This window comes from Haliotis cracherodii, unplaced genomic scaffold (assembly GCF_022045235.1).
Source record: "Haliotis cracherodii isolate W230 unplaced genomic scaffold, xgHalCrac1.p SCAF_3, whole genome shotgun sequence".
NCBI classification, from domain to species: domain Eukaryota; kingdom Metazoa; phylum Mollusca; class Gastropoda; order Lepetellida; family Haliotidae; genus Haliotis; species Haliotis cracherodii.
The window spans coordinates 11,484,997-11,509,526 of record NW_027266286.1 but is presented as its reverse complement, the minus strand read 5'-3'; the positions used below and the strand labels follow the sequence as shown (position 1 = coordinate 11,509,526).

General features: G+C 39.3%; 1 protein-coding gene across 1 annotated transcript in view; it reads right to left on the bottom strand.

The window, feature by feature from the left end:
- Positions 1-1,355: 1,355 nt before the first annotated feature.
- The window catches only part of LOC139475953 (organic cation transporter protein-like), a 28,939-nt gene continuing 5,764 nt past the window's right edge, over positions 1,356-24,530 (bottom strand). Inside the window, exons 5-10 of the mRNA XM_071259162.1 lie at positions 23,569-23,734; positions 6,566-6,784; positions 5,614-5,840; positions 4,305-4,486; positions 2,101-2,252; positions 1,356-1,494 (exon numbers count right to left, since the gene is read on the bottom strand). Coding sequence (XP_071115263.1) covers positions 1,356-1,494; positions 2,101-2,252; positions 4,305-4,486; positions 5,614-5,840; positions 6,566-6,784; positions 23,569-23,734 — 1,085 coding nt within the window. The remainder of the gene's footprint in view (positions 1,495-2,100; positions 2,253-4,304; positions 4,487-5,613; positions 5,841-6,565; positions 6,785-23,568; positions 23,735-24,530) is intronic.

The window sequence follows — 24,530 nt, the reverse complement described above, 5'->3', positions numbered from 1 at the left end:
CTATTTTTCTTCTGTGACAGGACCCATCTCTGAAAACATTGCCTTACCCATGAGACTTAGTGCAAAGTCGCCCAAGGACATGTCTTGTAATACAGCATGTGAATAAATATTTATTTGAAAGATCTCACGAAATTAGTTTTATTTGTTTGCTTGTAATCATGTGAACTACAACTGTTTTGTTTGTTATTTGTAAAAAATGTCATTTAAAGCAACTCTAGATTAAACTATCCAATAATTAAACGTTATTTCTCCTGAATTAAAATAATCCTGCTAAATATTACTGCAGGAATATATCAATTCTGCCAGTAATTTCTGCAGAAAAAAAATCTGCCAGAAATTTCTGCAGTAATGCATTTTCTGAGCCAATTTTTGAGCTTGTAAACATGTGTACACACTGGGATTATTTGGATTCGTCTCCACGAGATCTGTCCAATGATATAAAACATGTTTTTTTGTAGCTCGCATCCTTCCTTGTGGTCAAGTTCGGACTCCTGGTCATTCCGAAGTTGTCCCGCCCTGCCTTATGTATAGTTTTATTGTAGATAATTGTCAAATGTGAAAGAAGCTTGAAATAAAGTCAACAATACCAATCGCCACAATTAAGCGCATCTGTCTTCCGGGCCATCTAACATAATGGAGTGTGTTTGGAGACATGTGTTTTAGTCATGCCATATGATAAATGGGTGTTACAACAGTGTACTGATGGAACTATTACATATCATATCAAGTGCAGACTGTTAATGCTAACCAGTGGAGTGGTCACTCTGAATTGTTATGCTGTGATTTTGCACATCAGTAGTATGGCTCACAGTCCCTAAACTATCTTATTTGCCCTTCCACCCAGCCCTTTCTGTAATGCAAAAGCCCTAAATGAAGCAAGTCTAGATTTTTCTCAGGTTCAGGAAAAAACTCAAAAACACACCAGTAATTAGCAGGGAGGACATAGAGGCGTCAGGAACTCTAATATCCATAATATTCTTCATAATAAACGGCCATTCGAACGAAAGTATAGTCCTGTCATGTCATTTCATGCATACAATATGTTTGCACGTTAATATGTACATGTTACCTTGAGGGTAATAAAGTATTATTATTGTCATTTGCTCCAATACCAGAAACATTGAAACAATCTACCTATACTAATTTCTCTTAAGAAACACCGATGTACAATATACTATGTGCTAAATAGAAAAACTATTATTCATAATTATCGCTTGTACACATGAAAACTATGTGACAAATATGGTAACATTTGATTTATTGTATCTGATGTGTCCAATACAAAGATAACGGCATTCACAATGAGACGTGTTGGTAATAATGTGAATTGTTCCAGATACGTGTATGTAGTTTGTTCACACATGCAGATCATCCCTCGAAACTGCATCGCTTTCAATTGCGTTCTTATTTGCAGCTTCGAAAACATTCTCCTCCGACTGAGATTCAAGTGGAATCTGCTCAACAGGGGATGCATCTCCAGCGTCGTACGCGTTCCTGTAAGTAACGAATTAGGTGCTTCACAAATGTTCATGTCATTCATATAGTGAATGGTCGTGATTGCACATTGATAAACAAAAATAAGTTTACGTCTATATTCAGGTCGTAGTGAAACTTTGCAGCTGTATTTGTTGGATGTAAACAGAGTAGTATTGTGCTTAGCAATTTGTATGAGTGACATACAGAGGGGTATAAACATGAGTTCTTACAGGATTCGACTCCAAAGTCAAGGTTTTGAACAATTTTCCCGGATGAATGATATATGTATTTGTAATATAAGAAATCATACGCGAGACTGAGACCGAAATTGGACTGAAATCGAACGAACTGTCTATAACTGTAAATGTTACGATTAGTGCACTGAAACTGGAACTGATCAGTTATTGAGCTGAATCTGTAATGCTATAAGGCTGAAAGTAAAATGAATCATTGTCTTGATACTTTAAGTGGATTGAAATGTGCGTGAATCTCGACTTGGACAAGTATAATGGACAGACTGGAATTAAATAACAGACTGAATCGGATACTGAACTGAAACCGATTATAAGACTAGGACTGATGCTGAGACTGAACATCACTGTGAAAGTCGGACAAAATACTTACGTCCCGATCGTCTCAGCTTCCTTGATGGTTTCCGGTAGCTTCTTGTTCAGCGTTTCCGGGAGATGCAGAGCCAAGATAGCCGCCAAGATTGTGATACCCCCGAATACCAGCATGGGCAGAATCTGTCCAAAACGTCCCGATATGTACATGGTCTGAAATTGGATAATATGTGAAAATGCTTTATTTTTTATGACTACACCAACATACAAAGTGCTGGCATTGATTTAGTATTACGCTGGAACATATGGCCTCAGTTATTTACAAGACAAAACCAGGGTCAATCAGTATTTATTCACCTTGATTCCCAGTTAACTTTTAGCACTGGCGGACCTCTTCGTTATCTCACTGTTTACCATAGCTGCCCAGGATATCTTGCAGTTAACCCATACTTTTTCCAGTTATCTCCAGGTTGACCAATAGTTCCACAGATATTTTGAAGATAAGCAGTAGTCACCAAGGTATCTTTAATTAACCAGTGGCTCCCACATTTGGTTTTAACCTACATTTATTTAAAGGTAAATTGATCCTCCACTTCTCTCGCATTTAACTCCACAGCGCCCAAGATTTATTTAGTTAATCCATAGCTTTTTTACTGTTACCTTGTACATAACCAATAGTTAGTTAACCAATAGTTCCCCACATTATCTTATAGTTAACCTATACATCACCGTTATCTTGTTGTTATCTCAAAGTTCCTAAATTAACAGATAGTTAACCCACAGCTCCCCAGTTATCTTGTAGTCTATCCACTAGCTCTGTTATTTTATAGTCAATCCATAATTTTCCCGGTCATCTTGTAGTTAGCCCATAAAGGTATCGTGTAGTGAAACAGTAACTCCCCCAGAAATCGCAGTTTGCTCAGGTAAATTGTTACTTCATTGTTCAGCTTGTAATCTCGCCGTATAGACATAGTTCCCCGAGATGTCGTTTAGATAACCCATAGCTCCAACGTTATCTTGTATTTCAACCATACTTCCCCAAGATATCTTGTAGAGAAGCCATGGTTCCCGCATATATCTTGTAGTTTACTAAAATGTCCTTTTCTCGCACAATTAATCTAAGCTCCAAAGTTGTCTTGTAGTTATCCTAATGGTCCCATACATATCTTGCCGTTTACTCACAGTTTTCCAAATTATCCCGCAGATAACCTATAGTTCCCCTACTTATCTTGCAGTTAACCCATGGCTCCCCCACTTTTTTGTATTCAACCAATTATTGCTCCCCCATTTATCTTGTAGTTGACCACAGAGCTCTCAGTTATTTCGCAATCAACACATAATTCCCCCGCTATCATGACGTAAACACATAGTCCTTCCATTTGTGCTTCACTCCCAGTTATCTCATGTTAATCCCATAACTCCCCAACTGATCTTGTAGTTAACTCATATTTCATGAAGTTATCTCGCGGTTAATCGGTAGTGAATCATTTGTTCCCCAACTTTGCTTGTAGTGAGCATATAGTCCTTCAGTTGATAGTTGGTCCTTAGGTGTTATCTTGTTGATAGCCCGTGGTTAACCAGTTGTCTAATAGTAAACCCAAAGCTCCAGGGTTCTGTTGTAGTTAACCGAGAGTTCCCCAAGTCATTGTGCTGTTAACCCATAGTTCCCCAGTTTTCTTATAAGTAACCCATAACGCGCTAGTTATCTGGTAGTTAATCCATAGTTTCTCCTGGTAAATTGTTAACCCATATTTCACTGTGCTATCTGGCAGTTAACCTACAGTGCCCCCAGGTATGTTGCAGATAGCAGATCCTCAATTATATTGTGATTTCCTCATTCTTCCCCCGGGTATCATGTAGTGAAGACACAGTTGCCGCAGTAATCTTGTAGCTAACACATATGCCCCATGCATGTTACAGTTTGCCCACAGATGTCCTAATGTTCTTGTAGTTAACCCATAGTTCACCCAATTACATGTCAGTTAACGCAGAACTCCCCCAGTTACCTCATAGTTAAGCATAGGTCCCCAAGTCGTCTCATGTCATCCAGTTGTATCAAACCCCAATTCCACTGTTCGATATTGTATCCTCTTTGTCACAACCACTGCTGTAGTAAAACCTCGCTTCCTCTTTAACGATTCACTTTATATGTTACAGCATTCCACAATGTCATCATACTTACCCTTTAAAAATTCGCTGTATTTTTAAATTGAGAACTAATAAAACAAGACTTGCCTGCAATCACAAGGAATTCGTAAAACTCACCAAGTCAACAATATAGGGAGAAAGAAGACTTCCAACTCTACAGCAATTGGAACTTATTGACATGCCAAATGCCCTTGATGTGGTTGGCATTAGTTCCGCTGTGAAGGTGTAGACGGCACATATGGCAGCAGCGGCACACGTGTTTCCTATAATGGCGAGGATGGTGATGGCCCATTTCTCAGCTGATGGACAGAGAGACAGTTTGTTCGTTGAAGGAAAGGATTCTTTGCAAGAGGCAAAACGGAATGTGTATTCTTACATGATTGTATCTAATTCATGTTCCATCTCCTCATTTGTTTCTATTTTTATAACGATGAATTTGATTTCATCAAATTTTATTTTTAAACATTATTCAAGAGATATAACCGGGAGCTACGGAGTTAAGTGGGAGATCAATGGGCCGTCAACTATTGATTAACTGCAAAATAACCGAAATGCTATGGATCAACTAAATATATTTCGGATTGAAATATACAGGTCTTTTCAACATGCTACACATTCAAATAATATAAGCTTGTCAATACTTTAAGCAATTTTTATGTTACAGTTAACTACGGTTATAAGGAACGCAAAGGGACTACTAATTTCAGTTCGGTATAACCGTAGTTCGTTTTAAGCATATATACATAACTACAGTAAATAGTCTGGACCAAAAAAGTAAGTTCGAAATATCCGTCAGTTCGTTATAAGCGTTTTCGTTATAACCGTAGTTTACTGTACTTGTAATGGGTAAGGAGAGGTGAAACTGTGCTTACATTATTTACCTCATATAGCAACGTGTATATACACGAGTGTCTGATTGAACTAGTCCGGTTTATATTGATGCCTGTTTTATGGGCCTAGGCTACTAGTGACATAAATATGTGAAATTATAGTGAACGAGTGAGTGAGTGAGTTTGGTTTAACGCCGCTTTTAACAGTATTACAGTTATATCGCGGTGTGTCAGCTTAATGTAGGAGGAAAGCCCGAAGTGATGCAGGTCTCAGACGTTTACCACTTCGGTGAAACCCACGAGCACGGGTATGGTGCTGACAAACCTAGAAACATAATCGTGGCGAACCGGGATTCGAACCCACAATCAAGGAACACAAGCGAATCCCCCCCCCCCCCCCCCTTGATTTAGTAAGGCACAATATTGTAAAGATACAAATACATGTACGCTACGTAATCATTTTTAACTGTCCTAACTAAAACAGTCACCAATTACCTGTCATAAGTATGAATATGTTAGAATTTTAGAAATGACACATGAGATTCAGGCCCAGGACATTAGTACACGTGTTTGTGCATTCTGAAATTGACACTTACGTGGATCTGACACTAGGACTGGAATCAAAGGGAGAATACAAGCTACTCCTGTCAGCGACAGAGATATAGACAGGAACAACTTGCGGCCAATACGATCCATGAGGAAAAAACAAAAAATGTATGCAGCAGCCTCTGCGATGACGAACAAGAAGAAGTTGAGGTAGATACTTCCAGAGAGATTGGTGACGTTCATGCTGAGACCATAGAAACCCATTCCAACTGCAAACCTGAAGAGTCATTAAAAGATGGAGAAATGGCATGAAGGGAAGGAATTTAAATAGTGACAATTGTCTCATTTCTCACTGGAATCAATTTGTAGAGAGGAAAAGTATCACAGCTATTGAGAAATTGGTATAAAAGTTATGCGCATCTTCGTCGACGTGCACACACCGAGAGCAACATGACTATGCCTGAAACGTCCTAAGAAAATAGACCGCCTCCGTGGAGCATCCGCCCGGAGAGCGGAAGGTCCGGAGTTCGATCTCCGGCCGCGTCATACCAAAAGACGTTAAAAGATGGTACTTGTTGTTTCCCTGTCTGGCGCTCGGCATTAAGGGCCTAAATCAAGGACTGGTCGGCTCGGAGTCAGTATACTGTGTCTGAGTGAGATATTCATGTAAACTGCGGCATGGTATTTCAGTGAGCTAGCACTATAAATCGGCATCAGTCCGGACTAGTACAAGCAGCCAGACAAACACACACACGTACATGCACGTCGCTATATAAGTGCAATAATCTTCGACGCGACGTTAAACCCATTTCACCTCACCTCACCTAAGAAAAGTCATCATGAACTAACAGATAATATACAGGTTTAAACATTAACAGTAATATATCTGTACATATTTCAAATGTAAATTACTGACTGAAGCGCATATGTTTGTGTGCGTCTAATCTACCAAAACCATTTTTCAAATATTGTACAATCATACTTTTGAGACCGAACTCATACCAGCTGTAGCAGATGATCACCATTCGACGCCTCATCACTGAAGATTTCAATAAATTCCAGAATGGTTCTTGCTTTGCCCTTGCCTTTTCAGTATCGACCTCATCAAGAATACCTGGATCTATTTCCACCTTGTTCTTTTTCGCAATATTTGCTACCATCCTTTTAGCTTCTTTCCTCTTTCCATGTTTGAGAAGCCACCTTGGGGACTCTGGCAGAAAACTGTGGTTGATAAATGTAAACCTTGTTATCATACATACATTGACGTGGGTTTCCTGTCAATCTCAAGAACATTTACTGACGTGTTTATCGTATAATCATTGCACTTGTATGAAAACCTGTTTAATGTTATGTTACAATTGAACAAATAGCTCTACGCCTTCAGCTGGTATGACAGAACTAAGTAACCAAATGAAGCAGTAAGCACAGCTTATAGTTAATGTGAAAACATAAACCTTGAAAAATAAAAACCTTCACTAAAATGATCTCGGATGCAATTCCAATTTATTATCATTATTATTATTTACAGATTAAAATTAAAAATGCAGCAAAGAGGGTTTGGGTGACCCTGGCACAGTCAGGCTGGTTAGCCTCATCATCAGCTCAGAGCCCTTGCCCCTTCTACACGCAGCCCAGACAGCGAATGGGATTTCTCCCAGGAAGCACTGCCTAGTCAAACCCACCCAACACTCCCCAACACTGTAGCCTTCTGCATTACCCAGATTGTCAGAAGGGCTGTATTCCTGGTAGCAAACCTGGGTACTCTCCCAATGTCAGTCAACAGATTGGGGTTTACCAAACCTAAGGCACCGAGAACAATGAAGAGTTGGACAACTTGGTACTTGGGATGCAAGTGTAACATTTCGAAAGCAAGGTCTGCATATTTGCCATGTTATTCCCCAATCTTGTCAATCACATTAGTGTCAAATGGGACAGACAATTCAATTATATGAATGATTTCATTGAATTTAGCAAGAAGGACAAGATCAGGTTTATTGGCCTGGATATGTATGTATACGGGTCTGTTTCAAAGGATTTTGCATTCATAATTTTCCATGACGCCCTCTACATATTCCGGGTCGTATCATAGATGGACCTCAGTGTCAAAACCACAAACATGGCGAAGCCAAAGCTGGGCATCCACTGACAATGTGTTCGACAGTCTCATTAAATTCATTACATAATCTACATTTCATATTCACATTTTGAAGCAAAAACACACATTGACGGTTTCGATTTGGAAGTGACTTGTCCTGAGCAGCAAACAGAAAGCCTTCGGTTTCACTTTTCAGGCCAGACATCTCCTCCAAGCGAAGGACGCTGCAGGATTGCTTATCTTCTCAACACACTGCACATAAACTCGATGCAGTGGCCGTTCAGAACGGCTCTCCTTGAAAAACTCCTTGAGTCTGGGCCGATTTGATATGGCACTTCACTTGGTTGACACTCATTTCTGTACCGTCCGGCAGTACAGAACCATCAACAAAATCAGCACTGACTATGAGATTATGTCCCACATCCTTGGCTCGTTTAAGAAAACTGTGGAATGCCTTGTTTTCATCACGAGTCTTGACATGCTTCAAAAAAGGACCATCAGACAAATAAATGGGTGTAAAAGTGCAAAAAAAACCAATTCTATCATGTGAGCCTCCACATTAATCCACCTACGCCCTCCCATCAAAATTGGTAAATATAAGCGATTGAGGGAAGAGCGATGTAGGTGGGATCTATTGTCTGACATGATTCTTCGTGTGAGGGTGTCAATTGCCTACATTTCTTGTTTCGTCCAATCAACAACACTAAATGAATACGAAAGGACGGGCGTATTTGTGGTTTTGACTATATTGCGAGCGTTCAGCTCTGAACTCCATATTTTCTTTAGTCTATATATGTACTCTGCAAGAAGTTAGCCCTTGATATGGGCATACTGGAGTTTGTCCCTAATCTGCATCCCTGAGTACGTATAGGCCTGACCTTCCACAAGTTGGTCAATAACTCCTCCTCCAAGTACACTGACTGATCCTCCCTCTTATACCGTGCCACGTTTCAAATGAAGAATGTTGAGTCCAAAGGACACGCCGATATCATTAGAAAAGGAATCGACAAGCAGAATCGGGTTTTTGTAGTGTAGATCCCCCATTGACAATAAGTTCAAGGACATCCACGTAAAGGAGGTGAGTAAGGGGTTATGGGGATCTGTGCTTAGGAGGTCCCAGGTGATAACCTTCCTCTTTGCTGAGCAAAAAGCTTAAAAGATATATTAGTAGTAGTAGTAGTAGTAGTAGTAGTAGTAGTAGTAGTATAGGTAATGGGGGTTCTGGCTCACTTCCACTGGAGCCGGATTCATATACCTATACTGCTACTACAGGTAGCATTTTTTATGTGTAAATGACTATGCGATTCAACGATAGTCATGAGATTAAGTTAAATTGACCATCACCTGGAGCCAATGATATAATTTTTTATAGGTAATGGGGGTTCTGGCTCACTTCCACTGGAGCTGGATTCATATACCTATACTGCTACTACAGATGGAATTTTTTATGCCAAAATGATTATGCGATTCAACGATAGTCCTGAGATGTATTAAACGAAACATCAATATTAATTAATAATGAATAAAATGTACTATAGCCCACGAGGATATTGGAACGGTGTAGGAGCAATAAAAAAATTAGCCACCGCGGCTAAGGTATCTAAAGATGTAGCCAAGGATTGGTTAAAGAAACAAACTTTGTGCCAAATATATTTACTGGCACCGCGTTATATACCGAGGAAGAAGTTTGATATTTTTACAACGAATGAAGTTCATCAGGCTGACCTCTTGTTTCTTCCCCACGATAAGGTAAAACGCAAAACGTATAAATACGCTTTAACAGTAGTGGATGTGGCTAGTCGATACAAAGAGGCTGAGCCATTAACCTCGAAAGATTCAACAGAAGTAGCTAATGCACTGAGTCGCATATATAAACGCGGACCGCTAAAATGGCCTAAGCTATTTCAAGTAGATCCCGGTCGGGAGTTTATGGGATCGATAACTAAACTTTTAACAAAGCACGACGTCGAAATCGTCCGTGGTGAAAGAGAGGCCCACCGCAGTCAAGCTATCGTCAAAAGATTGAACCGGACACTAGCGGAACGTTTGTTTGGCTATCAGTATGGGATCGAAATGAAATCCGAGCGATTGAGATCAACCGAATGGGTGACACGATTATCAGCCGTTGTATCAGCGTTGAATAATGAAGTAATGAGATTAATAGGGAAGAAACCATCCGATGCGATTAAAATGAAATCCGTGACTTCCGAATCTTCAGCACCGAGGAGAGGCAAAGAACGAAACTTCCGGATAGAGTAAGGGTAAGATATTTATACCAGGCAGGTGAACTCGAGGGAGGCCTACGTCGCGCAACCGATCCCATATGGTCCCTTATGACGTATAACATTAGTCGATTGGTTACGAAAGAAGGAGAGCCTATTCTTTATTATCTTCAAGATGGACCGGGCAGGGCATTTGTATGAGAAGAGTTGTTCATAGTTCCCGACGGTACGGTATTACCACCATAACCATAAGCATAGGTAGTTACACCATCATTATCAATCCATCTCTTTGTATCTAAGGGGGATAATGATGTCTTGTTCATTCTTAATCCATATATCCTATGATCATAACTTCTTAAAGAGTTCATCTCGTGTTTGAACGTTCTACCGTTGAATAATGATTCTTTATACTGTTTGTGTTTGATATGCTTTTTTACAACATACTTCTTAACACCCTTAGCTTTTCTTATCTCTGCATTATCGGACTTTTTTGTAGAATACATCTTAGGTCTTAATCCTACATACTCCGCTATAGGAGTCCCAGCACATTCATCCTTCATCTTACCTAACACCTTTTTATTTACAAGGCTGTGCAGTGGATTATCTTTAGGGTAATCGCTCGTGTCGTACATATCTATTTTTTCTGCCATATCTTTATACACATCCTCGGTTTGTATTTCCATCAACAAAGAATCTGTGTCGGTATATAACACCTCGCATCTATCGCCGTATTGCTTCTTAAGTTCGTTGTAATAAAAGTCATATATTAAGTGTTTTGACAAGTCGAGAATACTCATACCGACGTACACCGGTCTGTTGAATTTTATATTACTCTTCTGCATATGCAACGCGGCTAAGTCGTTATCGAATATCTTGCTTCTGTTAAAAGCCGGACTGGCTATAAGTTTCCTGAGTCTTTCTTCCTCATTAGATCTGACTAATTTAACATCAACACGCTTCCTTAGATTATCCATAGTTTTACCGAATACCGAGTTATTCATGAGCTTATATAGATTCTTTTCGAAATCGCTGGTGGCTATCTTTCTTAAATCTGTGTTCAGCCTTATATAGGGCTCCATCCAAGGGCTTTGATCAAACTTTAGAACTCTGTGTATTTTCTTAAGTTTCATACCTAACGATAGATACAACTGGAGATTTCTGTAGTGAACTATATATTTTGTCTTATCCATCAAATTTGGTACGAGTTTTTCTACGTTAGCTAACCTACTATTACCCATCAAGGAGTGTTGATATTACGACATCCAGTCTTTATTAACCATTAATCTTTCGGGAGCTAGCGGATAACTGTTATGGTCTTTATGTAAGGAACTCGGATATTCCAAGTCAACTTCTAGTATGTACCCTTTATTCTCATCATTATTATCGATATCATTCACATTGACCCACTCAAAACCACCCGTGGGTAAAGGTTGACTCATAGCCCATCCGTACAAATTGTTAGCGTCGAGATATAATATATGCGTGTCGGGTTTACTCGGATCGTATCCTTCCACTAATTTATTATTAGCCTTAGAATACCTTTTCGCTGCCATCGATATACCACCTCTTAATCCTTTCTCAATAAACAAGTGCATATCGTAATCTGTGAGTAATTTTAGTTCTACGCCGGTCTTCTTCAACAATGCATCCCACGATAGTACGGGACTGGAATGGTACCATGCCGGGTCCAAGCCGTATTGTTTTAAACACGTCTTTCTAAATATCTCGAATATATCGGCGAGTAACAGTACATCGGTTTTTAAGTACAGATCGTGACAATCACCTAAATTCTTACAACCTAATTTATCCCAGACCGTCAGAGCGTGTTCATAATCGGCATCTGTTATTCTAGATTCTGTTAAGTTACTATAGAATGATTCAATGGGTGGTAATTCAGTTTCTTCGAATCTAGACCAATCATCCATATATTCGTAAGGATATACACCTTTTCTCAGCAACAAATGACGAGTTATCTTATCGGTATATTGATTTGTTATCGCGAAGTCATCTGGATTGTTCGCATTAGCTAAATTGTCCAGGGAAGATAACAGAAACTGAACGGAGTCTATAAATCTAAGCCCATTACTTTGCTTTATTCTAGATTTCCCATCCTTGTCCCTATAATGTATAGGTTTAGTCAACGAGAATGATATGTATTTTTCCATATTGTTAGGAATGCACGTTAAACCGCCGTCGGTCTTTGAGATAGCTTGCATAATGAGATGTGAATCGTATCCCCTAAGGTTATGAAACACAACGGGGATGGGTATTGTTTGAGCATTCATTTTTAGTTTCAAGTTACACTCGTTATGAGCGGCTCCCCGATAATTACCTGTGACGTGACAATGATCTCTTATGGAATCCCCATCCAGGGGTTTATTACAAACGTGACAACTCGTTGACTTCTTGTGGGCCCTCCAATCATCTATCGTCATACGCATGGGTTTCTTACACGATAATTTTTCCCTGATTATTCTCTCTTCATTTTGTAGATATTCTAGGAACTTTCCCGCTGAATCGGGACCTCTGTAAATCACGGGAGTGTTTGTTTTCCCATCATACCTTACAACTATATATCCAAACCCACAAGGAATATGTTCTTGAGTTTTGTACGTATCATTATTGCTTTGGTTGGTATTTTCTATGGGTTTGATAAGCGCCTCGAAGTCGGCGTAAATTACGTACGGTACTGGCATTTGATTACAATAGTGTTCAAATTTTAATATATTTTTTCCCTCTTTAGGCATATCGATCCTGATAGCATTCTGTCCAACACCTCTACAGTCTTCTTTATGCGCTTCTAATAGATCTTGTCTACTGTACCCATGCAGGCATCTTTCGCAGAAATATTTCTTTTTCTTATGTTTTGTTTGATCGTATAGCACCCTGTTTAAACTCTTTATCCACGTATAATGATATTTACCATCTTTTTCGATCAGAAATGAATTGATTCTGGGAATATGTTCTGGAGCGGAGCTTATCCTGTGTACAACAATTCCTTTAGAATGTCCGAAAACATTTATAGCTAAATTATTTTGCTTTTCGAACCTTATCAATTTGTGATATTGGTATAGGTTCGTCTATACCATCGAAGTTGAGTCCATCGTTTTGGGGATAGCTAGAAGGTCTATCCGGATTTTTGTCTACGGGGAACAATGGAGATCCTATCATCATTCTTAAACAATCATCGGAATTATTTTTTACGTTAATTATGGCTTTTTTCTTCTTATAATACGGGGGTAAATCTATATAAGATCCACCTTTGAAGGGCATATAATTCGCTATATCTAAATATAAACTATCGATTTTATCCACACCACAACCCGAACCTCTATTAGTCCAGCGTTATAAAGTTTCCTGTATCCTCTGAATTGATGTATCTAATGATGCGTTTAGAGTATCGGATTCGGTTATAACTTCTTGATTGCTACGGAAATATGGTTCGGTATATTCGACGCTATCGTCTGCGTTACTTTTACTCAATGACATTTTAATCGTCAGCTGGTATTTTATGCTTTGTAAATCATCTAATTCCTCGTTAATTTTACTCGATATGATGGGCTTAATATCGTTAACATCCATGTTAGAATTAATATCCATCTTCCAACCTCTTAGATATTTACCAACGCCGGCGGATGTGGGTACAAATATTAATTCTTGTTGTTGTTGATTATTATCATCCTCGTCTTGTTCTTGTTGATTATAATCATCATCATTATTATTATCTAGTAAAGCGATCAATTCAGCTCTTCTCATTCGAGAATAACCTCTCAGCCCACTGTTTCTTGCTCGAACTTTGAGTTCTCTAAAAGTCAGGGGTGGTCTGTTGTATTCCAAACCGAGTAAGGTAATCAATTCAGCTTTTCTCATACGAGAATATCCACGTAGACCACGTTGCTTTGCCATAGCCTTCAACTCTCTGACAAAAACCATAGTGGTTGAATGGTATATGCAAAATGAAACAAATGTCTAATTGGTTGTTTTCATATATCTAAATACGTATTCTCCCCAACCTATTCCTCTCATTGATGTAATCTCTCTTCCTAGCATAAATAATCTGATTCCTGACCCTATCAGCACCGTGTTTCTTACATAAACAATAACGACCTTTGACCCCTATCCCGCATTCAGAACACGTATAGTTTAGGTGTCCACGCTTGATGTAATAATTGTGTACGCCGCAGTAAATTTCAACACAGCGTCTGTTACATAGAGTCGTCTTCCCCATGAGTGTAAACTTGCAGTTATTCATGGTATATACATCTATCATATCATTTGTCTAAATGCAAATCACATCTACACTAGGCGAGATATTGATTAGTCTATTTATAGATCATGGTTTATGCATAGCCACAGCTGTCACTGCGTATTCATGGTATAGCTGAAAATCAATAGAGCAGTCAATCCCATAATCACAAATGTGACCTCTCTGTCTTTCTGAGCCTCTGAGGGTGTATAAAACTGACTCATTGTTGGTCTCGGTATTGGGTCGAGGTTTTCCCATAAACGAGGTAGTATTCGTGCATGGCAGATTCGACATCCTTAAACGTTAAATTGAATGTCCTTCCTTAATCAGTTGTTCATGAATAAAGTCTAATCTCTTCATTCTCTGCTGCGTATATTGTAACTGAGCTGCTTGGTATTGTTCTAATGCTTTATTATGTCGTTTACGCTCCTCTTCAACTTCTTTAGCGTTTGATTCCCTCATACTGGAAAATAAATAATTACTCCCCCAAAAAGCTAGAGCATTAACAACAGCTCCACCGACCATCATCGCAATTGATGCCATATAATATAAATATTCAAATGTTTAATTACTTCATTATGTCTTCCGGGATAAGTCCTTGTTTGATGAGCATATCCTTCGTTGCCATTGCTAATCCAATATCCAGAACCATCATACCTATATCAAATCCATTAAAATCTAGCTTGGGAGGTGTGGCTTTAGTAATCATTTTAGCCATACGGGCATAGCCAATGGCCAAGCCGGTGACCACCGCTGAATGATACGTCGCGTTTACCAACATTTTACCGTCTGTAACTGGAGTAGTCATGCTTCTTATAGCATTATATGAGGACTAACCTCTAATTGAACTTGTTGTTGCGGCGGGGGTGACGTTTTCTCTTCTCCGGTCTTATAAAAGAACCATACAGCCGCTATACCTGCAACTCCTACTAGTGCCCATGTTTTAATCGGATTTGGATTATTTATTAATTTTGCTTTGCGCGCCAGCCCTCCCTTTCTTCCTGCAGCTATTTTTGGGGGGTTCTTAGTAACTCTGGGTTTTAGTATTTTCTCATTCACTTGTGGTTCCTCATTCACATGTGGTTCCGTTTCCGCAATCTGTTGTGGTTGCATTTCCGCAATCTGTTGTGGTTGCGCAATCTGTTGTGGTGTCACCTGTTGTGTCTCCATTATTATTAAGTGGGCACGTATGTTTAAATTGACAATACCTAGCCATTATTAAAGCTGTGGTGAACGGAGCTAAGAACATTCCGAATCTATGATAAAACTCACAGCTGACTGAGCTTATAGCGTGTTCGATGAATGGGTCTTTCTCTAGAGATTCGCATAAATACATGCGATGTTCTGCCGGGATGGGGAGAAACGTACTAGCTACGACTGTGTATAGTTGTAATATAGACGACCCTATCGTTTTAGTCATGGTAGCTCCCAGTCTAGACTCGTAACGCGCGTACAGTTTTTTAATCTCTTCGTCGGTCATGTTATCAATTTTTTCGATGGTATAATTTTCTCCCAAATATTGGGAACATTTTCCACCGGCTACCAAAGCCGCGAGTCTTTCTCTATGTTTATCTGTAACTACTTCAGCATCAGATTCTTTGAGCATTTGTTCGATGAGTTCGTCGCATTCCATAATGTAATACCTAAGGAGATATTTAAGTCTAACATAATATAATATGACGTATCCAATACATCCCGTAATAATGAACTGTTGCGAAAGAATGATGATTTCGAACCACATTTTATGTAATATTAACCGCTAATGTTCAATTTGCTACATTTTTGCTACATTTTGCTACAATTTGCTACATTTTTGCTAAGCAATTCCATAAGCAGCTGGTTGATCGGTTTTTAATACGAGTTTACAGTGCTTCGTTGCTGCTAACACTTTTCTGACTTTGTCACGTTCACCCTTGGTATAAATGACATCATTTTCGCGTAAACATTCCTCGAATGAATCTCGATCTTTGCAATGAAAGAGCGCTACCCATTTGGTCTGCTCTCTGAGATCTTTCAGGACAGAGTTGTATTTTTGAGTTAGTACCCAACCCAAACGCTATGTTGAGTATGCCTTCCGGAGAATGCTAAATACGAAAGCATATCTTTCTTTTTTGTGAGTTCTTTACTCGCGCTGCAGTCGTCTATTACGAAAAGGGTTGATTCTCCTTTGTATTTTTCGTGACATACTCGGAGACAGTCTTGTAAACGATCGCCCGGATCGACTCTGTGTACCCCCGTCGTCATTCATTACCCAATCTCTCGATAAGTATGTTTTATTAACGCTTATAGTCGGGCACAGAATAATAATATGATCGAAAACGTCCCGATAATGACTTTCTAAAATATCTAGAATAAAGGCTGTTTTTCCGCAGCCCGTTTGCCCGCATATGATAGCGCAGTGCGGATCTTTAGGTAAAAGATTATCAATAGATTGCTTGCACGAATCTCCCATTCTGTATATTAAGTTGAGCATCCATAATCATGTACAAATATATGTTTAATTTACCAGCCGATTCCTGGAGCTTCGTTATCTGTATGGTGACACCCTCGCTAGCATTTTCTATTCTCCTCCCACTGCCGTGTAATTGGTCATCGTCCGTTGTTCGCATGTCGAGCCATAGCGCGTACTTCGTGGTGAGGTATTCACCCATCGATACACTCCTGAGAGACAGATCTTTCACGACCGCGTTAACTTCCGGGGAACGTTTTATAGAAGGAAGTTTTTTAATCTCATCCCACTGGTGATACGCTACCATTCCTTGGCTATATAGTTGATTAGGAACGCCCTCGATAGTCAATTCTACTTTCGTAATCTTGGGATTGTAGAACTTCTCGGTATTTCTTTTAAACGCATCGGAGGGATCATCGAACAACATTAAAATACCCTTTAACGACCTCGTGGGGACGTTTAGATTGATATTCCACATCGTATTTTTTTTGTCCCTTGTGATCTTTCGATGCCGCAGCACGCGATCGTACAAAATGGCTAAACTTCCCAAATACTGGTTACGAATTTGTCTGGCTAATTCAGGATCCGTTATCATATCGTACTCGAGCGAGATATTATCAATGGAATAGCTAGCATCTTCAGCAGCTCTGATTACTCTACCATAGTCGTTAAAAGTGAGTTCGTATTCTAACCTATCGCCTAGGGATGCTTGATAAAAGGGCATGTGGGAATCTAGTAATTCAAAGTCTAGGGGAATATAGAATCTGTTACCTAATGCGTCGGCAACGGCCTGATCTTTTACGACAGTACCATCACCACTAGAAGCATCTACGCGCAGTCTCAATGTGTTCTTATTACAAATACCTTGGTACTGTAAGTTTTCCCGCTCTTTATTCGTTCTCCAGAGATCCATGTAACAATAGTATACATCGCTATCGTCGATACTCAAAACCTCATTACTGCTAATTTTAATGGCGATTTTCTTAACGATAGCACGATCTAAGTTCTGAACGGGCTCCCTGTTAACGTCGGTAGAAGTCAAAACAATCGTAAATGCTAGTCGGACAGTTCCCGGAACTAACACATCGTGTGCGCCGAGATTAGGAAAGCGAACCAGAAGCGTTTGATTCTGATCGATGGTACTAGGGTTATTAGTTATAGTAACAGACTGACGAATTGCCTTGACCCCTAATGGATCTCGAAGTCTACGTTGTGGGTTTAACTTGCGTCCGTATTGCGAAGACATTGTTATACTGAAAACATGTACCCTATGTTTAATATAAAAATGACTAATTTTGAACATAATGACTTTGATCTAAGTACCTTTGATGACTTTGATAACCCAATCGAAGGTACTGATGAAACCAACTTTGGTGGCACAAATCTTAACGATGAAATTTTACAATCAACCGTCAATGATTATTACGATGCATTAAAAGATGATAAAAATTATGTTACTCCAATAGGTCGTGAATATTCAAAGTTTGAGATAGATAGTAAATGAATATTGCGACTGCATGGCGCTCCGGATATTGATCTTATGCATTCTCGTACTTGTAAGCCCCTAGCCTTGTCTACGATAGCCGCTAAAAAAGGCATCGGCTTTGTTCGTGATGAATTAGGTTTTGTAGACTACCGACGACTTTCCGCGAAGACTACTAAGGCTCTTCAGACTATGAGGAAAGAACTCGTTAATACAGATGATTTGGAAGCAGCCTCGATGGTGGCCTCGGACGGACTCCGAGAAATCTTAGATACCTATTACGATAATTCCACGTTACAGGTACCATATTCGGAGTTCAGTATTAGGGAATTACGAGGTCTTAACAAGGCAATGCGAACTATGCGGGGAGAACTGATAAAAAATATAGCCAAGCTATCCGAAATCGACAAACATATCGCTCAAGAGAAAACAAAACTCGAACAGGCGGGCGATGAGTTCAGTAGACGCCGCGTTGCTGAAAGATTGCGTAACCTAGAAGAGGAAAGATTGGCCCGCCTCGAAGCAGCTTCCAGTAATAGAAAGGCACTTCGTTCGCAAATCAGTCGTATTCGAGAAACTATCAATCAAGTCCTCAACGATGACACTACAATGGCCGATAAAATTAAAACATTGTTCAGAGAACAGGGAATAACAATTGCCAGTATTTTAACCGCGTTGGGATTTATTATATCGACTTTGACTCTCTCATTAACAGGTGGCACAGGTGGAGGCGGATCACCCCCTAACGATAAAAACGGTATAAGAGAGTGGATGAAAAAGCATTTAAAAGCATTAGGTTCAGCACTGGGAAAGCTAGCTGAGAAAGCCGCGGCTGCACTTCCCGGTATAATAGGGAGTGTTGTTTCCTGGCTATTGAATTTATTAGCTAAGACCACCACTTGGCTTAGTCAAAACTTGTGGGGGTTGATCGTAGCAATTGCAGGGTTGTTGTACGTATTCGCTAACAACTATTTAACCAAATCATTAGTAAGCCAACCGTGACTCCACCCACTACAAGTGCTGTTTTTTCATCGATATGTTGTTGATTTTTAGCCGCAATATGCGGTGACACTTGTGCATCAGTAGATGTTTGAGCGATAGTTGGTGTTTGTGGCTTGACTATTCCCTTTTCGCCTGTGATCGTTTGCGTTATTAATTCGACGTTCATATCTGAATTTATACCTGGTTTTTGTTGATCGGTAGCGATAACAATTTTATTATCATAGCCTATCACTTGACCGATCTTAAGTTCCATATTACTCGGAGACATGTATAGTCCCGGCGCATAAACGAAGTCCACTTTGGATTGAGCGTACTGTAATGCATCTTGAAAACGCTTTATAGACGATGGTATGTCAACTGGTGAATTAATGGCGTCCTCCACGTTTGAGACAAACTGTTTTTGCGCATCGAGCGCCGTCCCAGAACCGATAATGGACGTTCGTGTTTGCGATTGTGCTCCGAGAATTGCCCATACATAAGTTCTTATCGATTCATTAACTCTTACAAATCCTGGATTAGTAAAATTATTTTCCGTTTTATCATTAAGAAATTCATTCCAAGCGTCTGCGGTATCATTAATTTGTATACATTTTTTAACAATATAAATTAAATCACTCTTAAAACTCATAATATCCCCTCTCCAATCATTACTATAAAGTTCCCAGCCTTTATACCAATCACCGGTTTTATGCCAATGATCATATATTCTTGCGTAAAGTTTGCTGGTGCTATACAACTTACCAAAATTAACTGGAAGTTTATTAAGTACTTTATATACATAATCGCTTTCTGCTTTGACGGATTTATTTTCCTCTGTGTAAGGAACACCTAGACCATGGTTTGCTCCTTTAATACGCCAATCTTTACTTGTAGAAACATTAAATTACTGACAAATACGCTCATACGCGGACCTATCATAATTATTATTTGTGGAATTCCACGCTCGATCCTGCGGTAATGGAGAACTAATTTCTTTAAGTATACGTCTAATCTGATAGTACACGTGAAATGACATAACAGACTTATTCAGTTCAAATCCTGGAGCGTAAAGAGATACGCCACATCCCGTTGTGGCACACCATATGGCAAAGTTTAACTGATTCTGCCAAAATTGCATCGGATTGTGAAACCAATCGTGCACCAGTTTATCGCTAGTTGCCGTGACCCTGTACTTTTCAAAGATATCGGGGAATTTAACTAAAAATTCAGCACCAGAGGCAGTTACTATAATCGATTGATTAGTAATGTATCTCGATTTCATATTTAAGTTATGATATAGTATCATTGTATATCTAATATGTATGTTACACTCCCGGGAATAACAAATGGTCAGTCTATTGAACTGCTTCATACTATCGATAACTCGGATGGACAGCTCGAAGTAGCTATCTGTGACATAACGTATTACCCACGGTGGACCAATATAAGTGCTGCGAGAGGTAATAATAAGATAAGGTTAATTGAAAACGAATATGTTGTTAGAAGCAACACTATTATACCTGATGGGTATTACAGCTTAAGCTCACTCAATGATGAAATTTTTAAGCCTAATTCCATTAGGCTCACACAAAATGAGGCGAATGGGATAATGAATATATACACTGAAGAAATAGGTATGATTATTGGTGAGAACTTAGGAATTACACTTGAATTTGGACAGTCAGAAACATTACCACCCAACGCAAAAACAACTATATATGCATTACCCGATTTAGTTCCCTATAAAGAGTTGTGCATCCATCTTGATCAAATAAGCACGACGGATAATATTCAACTAGAAAGTCCTTCAACTCTGCTCAGATCTGTTCCAGTGAAAAATGAAAAACACAACAGCGGTAGAACAGAATCTTTCTCGTCATTTCAATATAAAAAAATGAACATGGTATTATTTCAGACCTCAAAATTTCTGTATTAGATGTAAAACATCAACCTGTACATATTGGATACTTAAGTGTAACACTCCATATTATAAATAATGGTTGATTCCATATTCAAGTTATGATATAGTATCATTGTATATTTGATATGTATGTTACACTCCTGGGAATAACAAATAGTCAGTCTATTCAACTGCTTCGTACTATCGATAACTCGGATGGACACCTCGAAGTAGCTCTATGCGATGTAACGTATTACCCACGGTGGACCAATAAAAAAGCTACGAGAGGTTATAATAATGAGACAGAAATAAATGGTCAAAAATACATTATACCTGATGGGTATTACAGCGTATGCTCACTCAATGATGAATTTTTTAAGCCTAATGGAATTAGTCTAACACAAAATGAGTCAAATGGGTTACTGATTTTAAACGCTGGAAAAAAGGATGTAAAGCTTTACAGTAACTTAGCATACACACTTGGATGGGGAGGAGAAATAACAGTAATCAAGACATCAGATCAGGGACTCTATTTACCCGATTTAGTTCCCTATAAAGAGCTGTGCATCCATCTTGATCAAATCAGTACAACGGATAATATTCAACAAGAAAGTCCTTCAACTCTACTCAGAAGTGTTCCAGTGAAAGATGAAAAATACAATAGCGGTAGAATGGAATCTTTCTCAACATTACAATATAAAAAATTAAAGCGGGGTATTATTTCAGACCTCAAAATTTCTGTATTAGATGTAAAACACCAACCTGTACATATAGGATACTTAAGTGTAACACTCCATATTATAAATAATGGTTGATGCATCAGGCCCTGGAACGATAAGACAATGTAATACAATTGCGCTTTCCGATCTCGGAGACACAGAAGGATTCGGTAAACCCGGTACCAATGGTAAGTTATACGCTTTACACTTACACGATAATGTATACAAGCGGAAAGAAGTTACATTCATGGGTAATCTAGAAGATTTAAACGATGTCGACGTTAGTAGACTCCTTAAAACCACTCCGTACAATATTATTTACAACAGTGAGAATAAATGGACTATGGTCGAAGCAAACATCAAGTGGCTGCTGAATATCGCCATTACCCCACCTTATGCGATGATGGGTAAGGGACATAATTTAACTAAGATCGTACTCGCAGCCTATATCCCGTCAAAACGAAAAAGTGTGTTAGTCACTCCCCTGCCAGAAAAACCAGATCATATGTTATATAGTCGTCCGGCAATCCAAAATGTTATTAAATTATTAAAAGTGACAGAATTTCTCTTTCTAAGATATTCTTACCGTATAATATACATTTGATAAGGTTGATGTATACTATCAAAACATTTAAGCAAGACCAATTAAAGACTATTATATATTCGTAATATACACTATGAGTTTATATCCAGCGCTCGATGAAAAGATGGAAACTGTTGATGGATTTCGATTACATCAAATAAGCGACATAAAACATCGAATAGAAAAGGATAGGGAGTTTGTATAAAAAGTATCGCAGAGCCGTGAATGCTCTGGACGGAGTTGACACCGCTCTTGTAGTAGCTGGCATGGGACTCGGTGTAGCCGGTGTCGGTTTACTATCAACTATAATCGCCGCGCCTATCGTGCTCGGCATGGAAATAACCGCCGGAGTCTCGGGACTGGCAGGAATAGCGATAAAATTCATTTCTCGTAGGTTGCAAAAGAAAGCATTAAAACACGATAGTATTCGGATACTCGCCGAAGCAAAGTTGAACAGCATTGAGGATCATATTTCGACAGCAATGGCCGATTGTAAGATATCCGAGGAGGAGTTTCGTTTAGTGTTGTCAGAACTCACCAAATACAACGAAATGAAGCAGGAGATTCGATCAAAATCTCGTAAGACCAATGGTATTAGCGAAGACGAGAAAAAAAAGTTCATAGAACAGGGGAGGCAACAAGCGCGTCAATTATTCCGTGCCAAAACCAAAGAACTGTTTGGAGATTAAAAATGAATTGCTTACTATCGTGTGATTACATTTAGACAAATGCTTACATAAATATATAATAATGGAAAAAACTATTAAATGGAGAGAAATATCACAAGGTTTTTATTATATCAGTGATGTCAAACCAACCAAATACGGTAAATGAACGAAGAACTTAATAAAAATGTTGAATATCGCTTTATAGATAAAAATAATGAAGAATATTTTTATTACCATTTAGACTCATCTAAAGCAATGATTGGCCCCAGGTATTGGTGAGCTAGAGCTGAATCTCATGACTATCGTTGAATCGCATAATCATTTTGGCATAGTAGTAGCAGTATAGGTATATGAATCCTGCTCCAGTCGAAGTGAGCCAGAACCCCCATTACCTATAAAAATTTATATCATTGGCTCCAGGTGATGGTCAATTTAACTTAATCTCATGACTATCGTTGAATCGCATAGTCATTTACACATAAAAAATGCTACCTGTAGTAGCAGTATAGGTATATGAATCCGGCTCCAGTGGAAGTGAGCCAGAACCTCCATTACCTATACTACTGTAGTAGTAGTAACATAGGACTTGAAATAACTACACTGCCGTATCCTTATGTTATCAAATTAACACGATTTCAAATCCAAGTCAATAAACCTACTACAGGTAAGCAAAGACAACCGCAGGGACACTGACAATCAGCTGTCGAGTCTTCCAGTCCCTGAATACATAAGCCGCTAGAGCTGTCATCATGTTCCCCGCACTCCAGAAGAGGTTCATGGCAACACCTGCCCACATACGCTTAGAGGGACCGACTATCTCCATGCCTGTTCGTAACATAAATGGTTAGCGTATATTGTCAGTTATCCACTGCAGTGATAAAGTACAACTACATGTAGTGTTGTCCGGACACCGGTGGCCTCATTAGTATCTGGTTTGCATCATCTGAATTGACTTCTCTGATAAATTAAGTGAGTGAATGTCATTAACAGTCAACAACATTGACGTTTTATCTTGGAAGGCCTGTAAGGGCTAAGTCACATATTCAGGACTTTTACTGCTGTCTTTGACAGGAACATTCCCGATGAAAATTTGTCAAAAGTCTGATCAAGATCCCGTGATTCGTGACGGGATATTCACAAACAATCAGATATTGTTCAGAAAGCGTCCCAGCCGAATTCGTCCCGAATCTCCCGTTCTAAATCCGCCTGGTAAAAAACGACCGAATCTGTCCCGACAGCCTTCCGATTCTCCCGAATGCGATCCGACAGAGATCAGACAGTGAACTGACAAAGACGGTTCGCATTCGGCAAGATCTGGACGCAATTTGGCCTAAGTGAACAAGAAACGGCAATGAACAATTCATTCCCGTTCATCACGACAGCGTCCCGATCAACAGGACACCGTCCAGACAACACCGGACATTGTTACGATTTTGATCCGATACAGCAGAATCTGCCACGGCATAGCCCCGATTGTTAAGCCAACAAGACAAAATCGGCTGAGTTTCCCGAATGTTACGGGACGCACCATACTGTCGGGAGTGCTTGACCGACCTCTCTGGACCTTTCCCGATCCGTTGGACTCAAGGTCATTGAGGATAGTAATCCGACTTTTTCACTT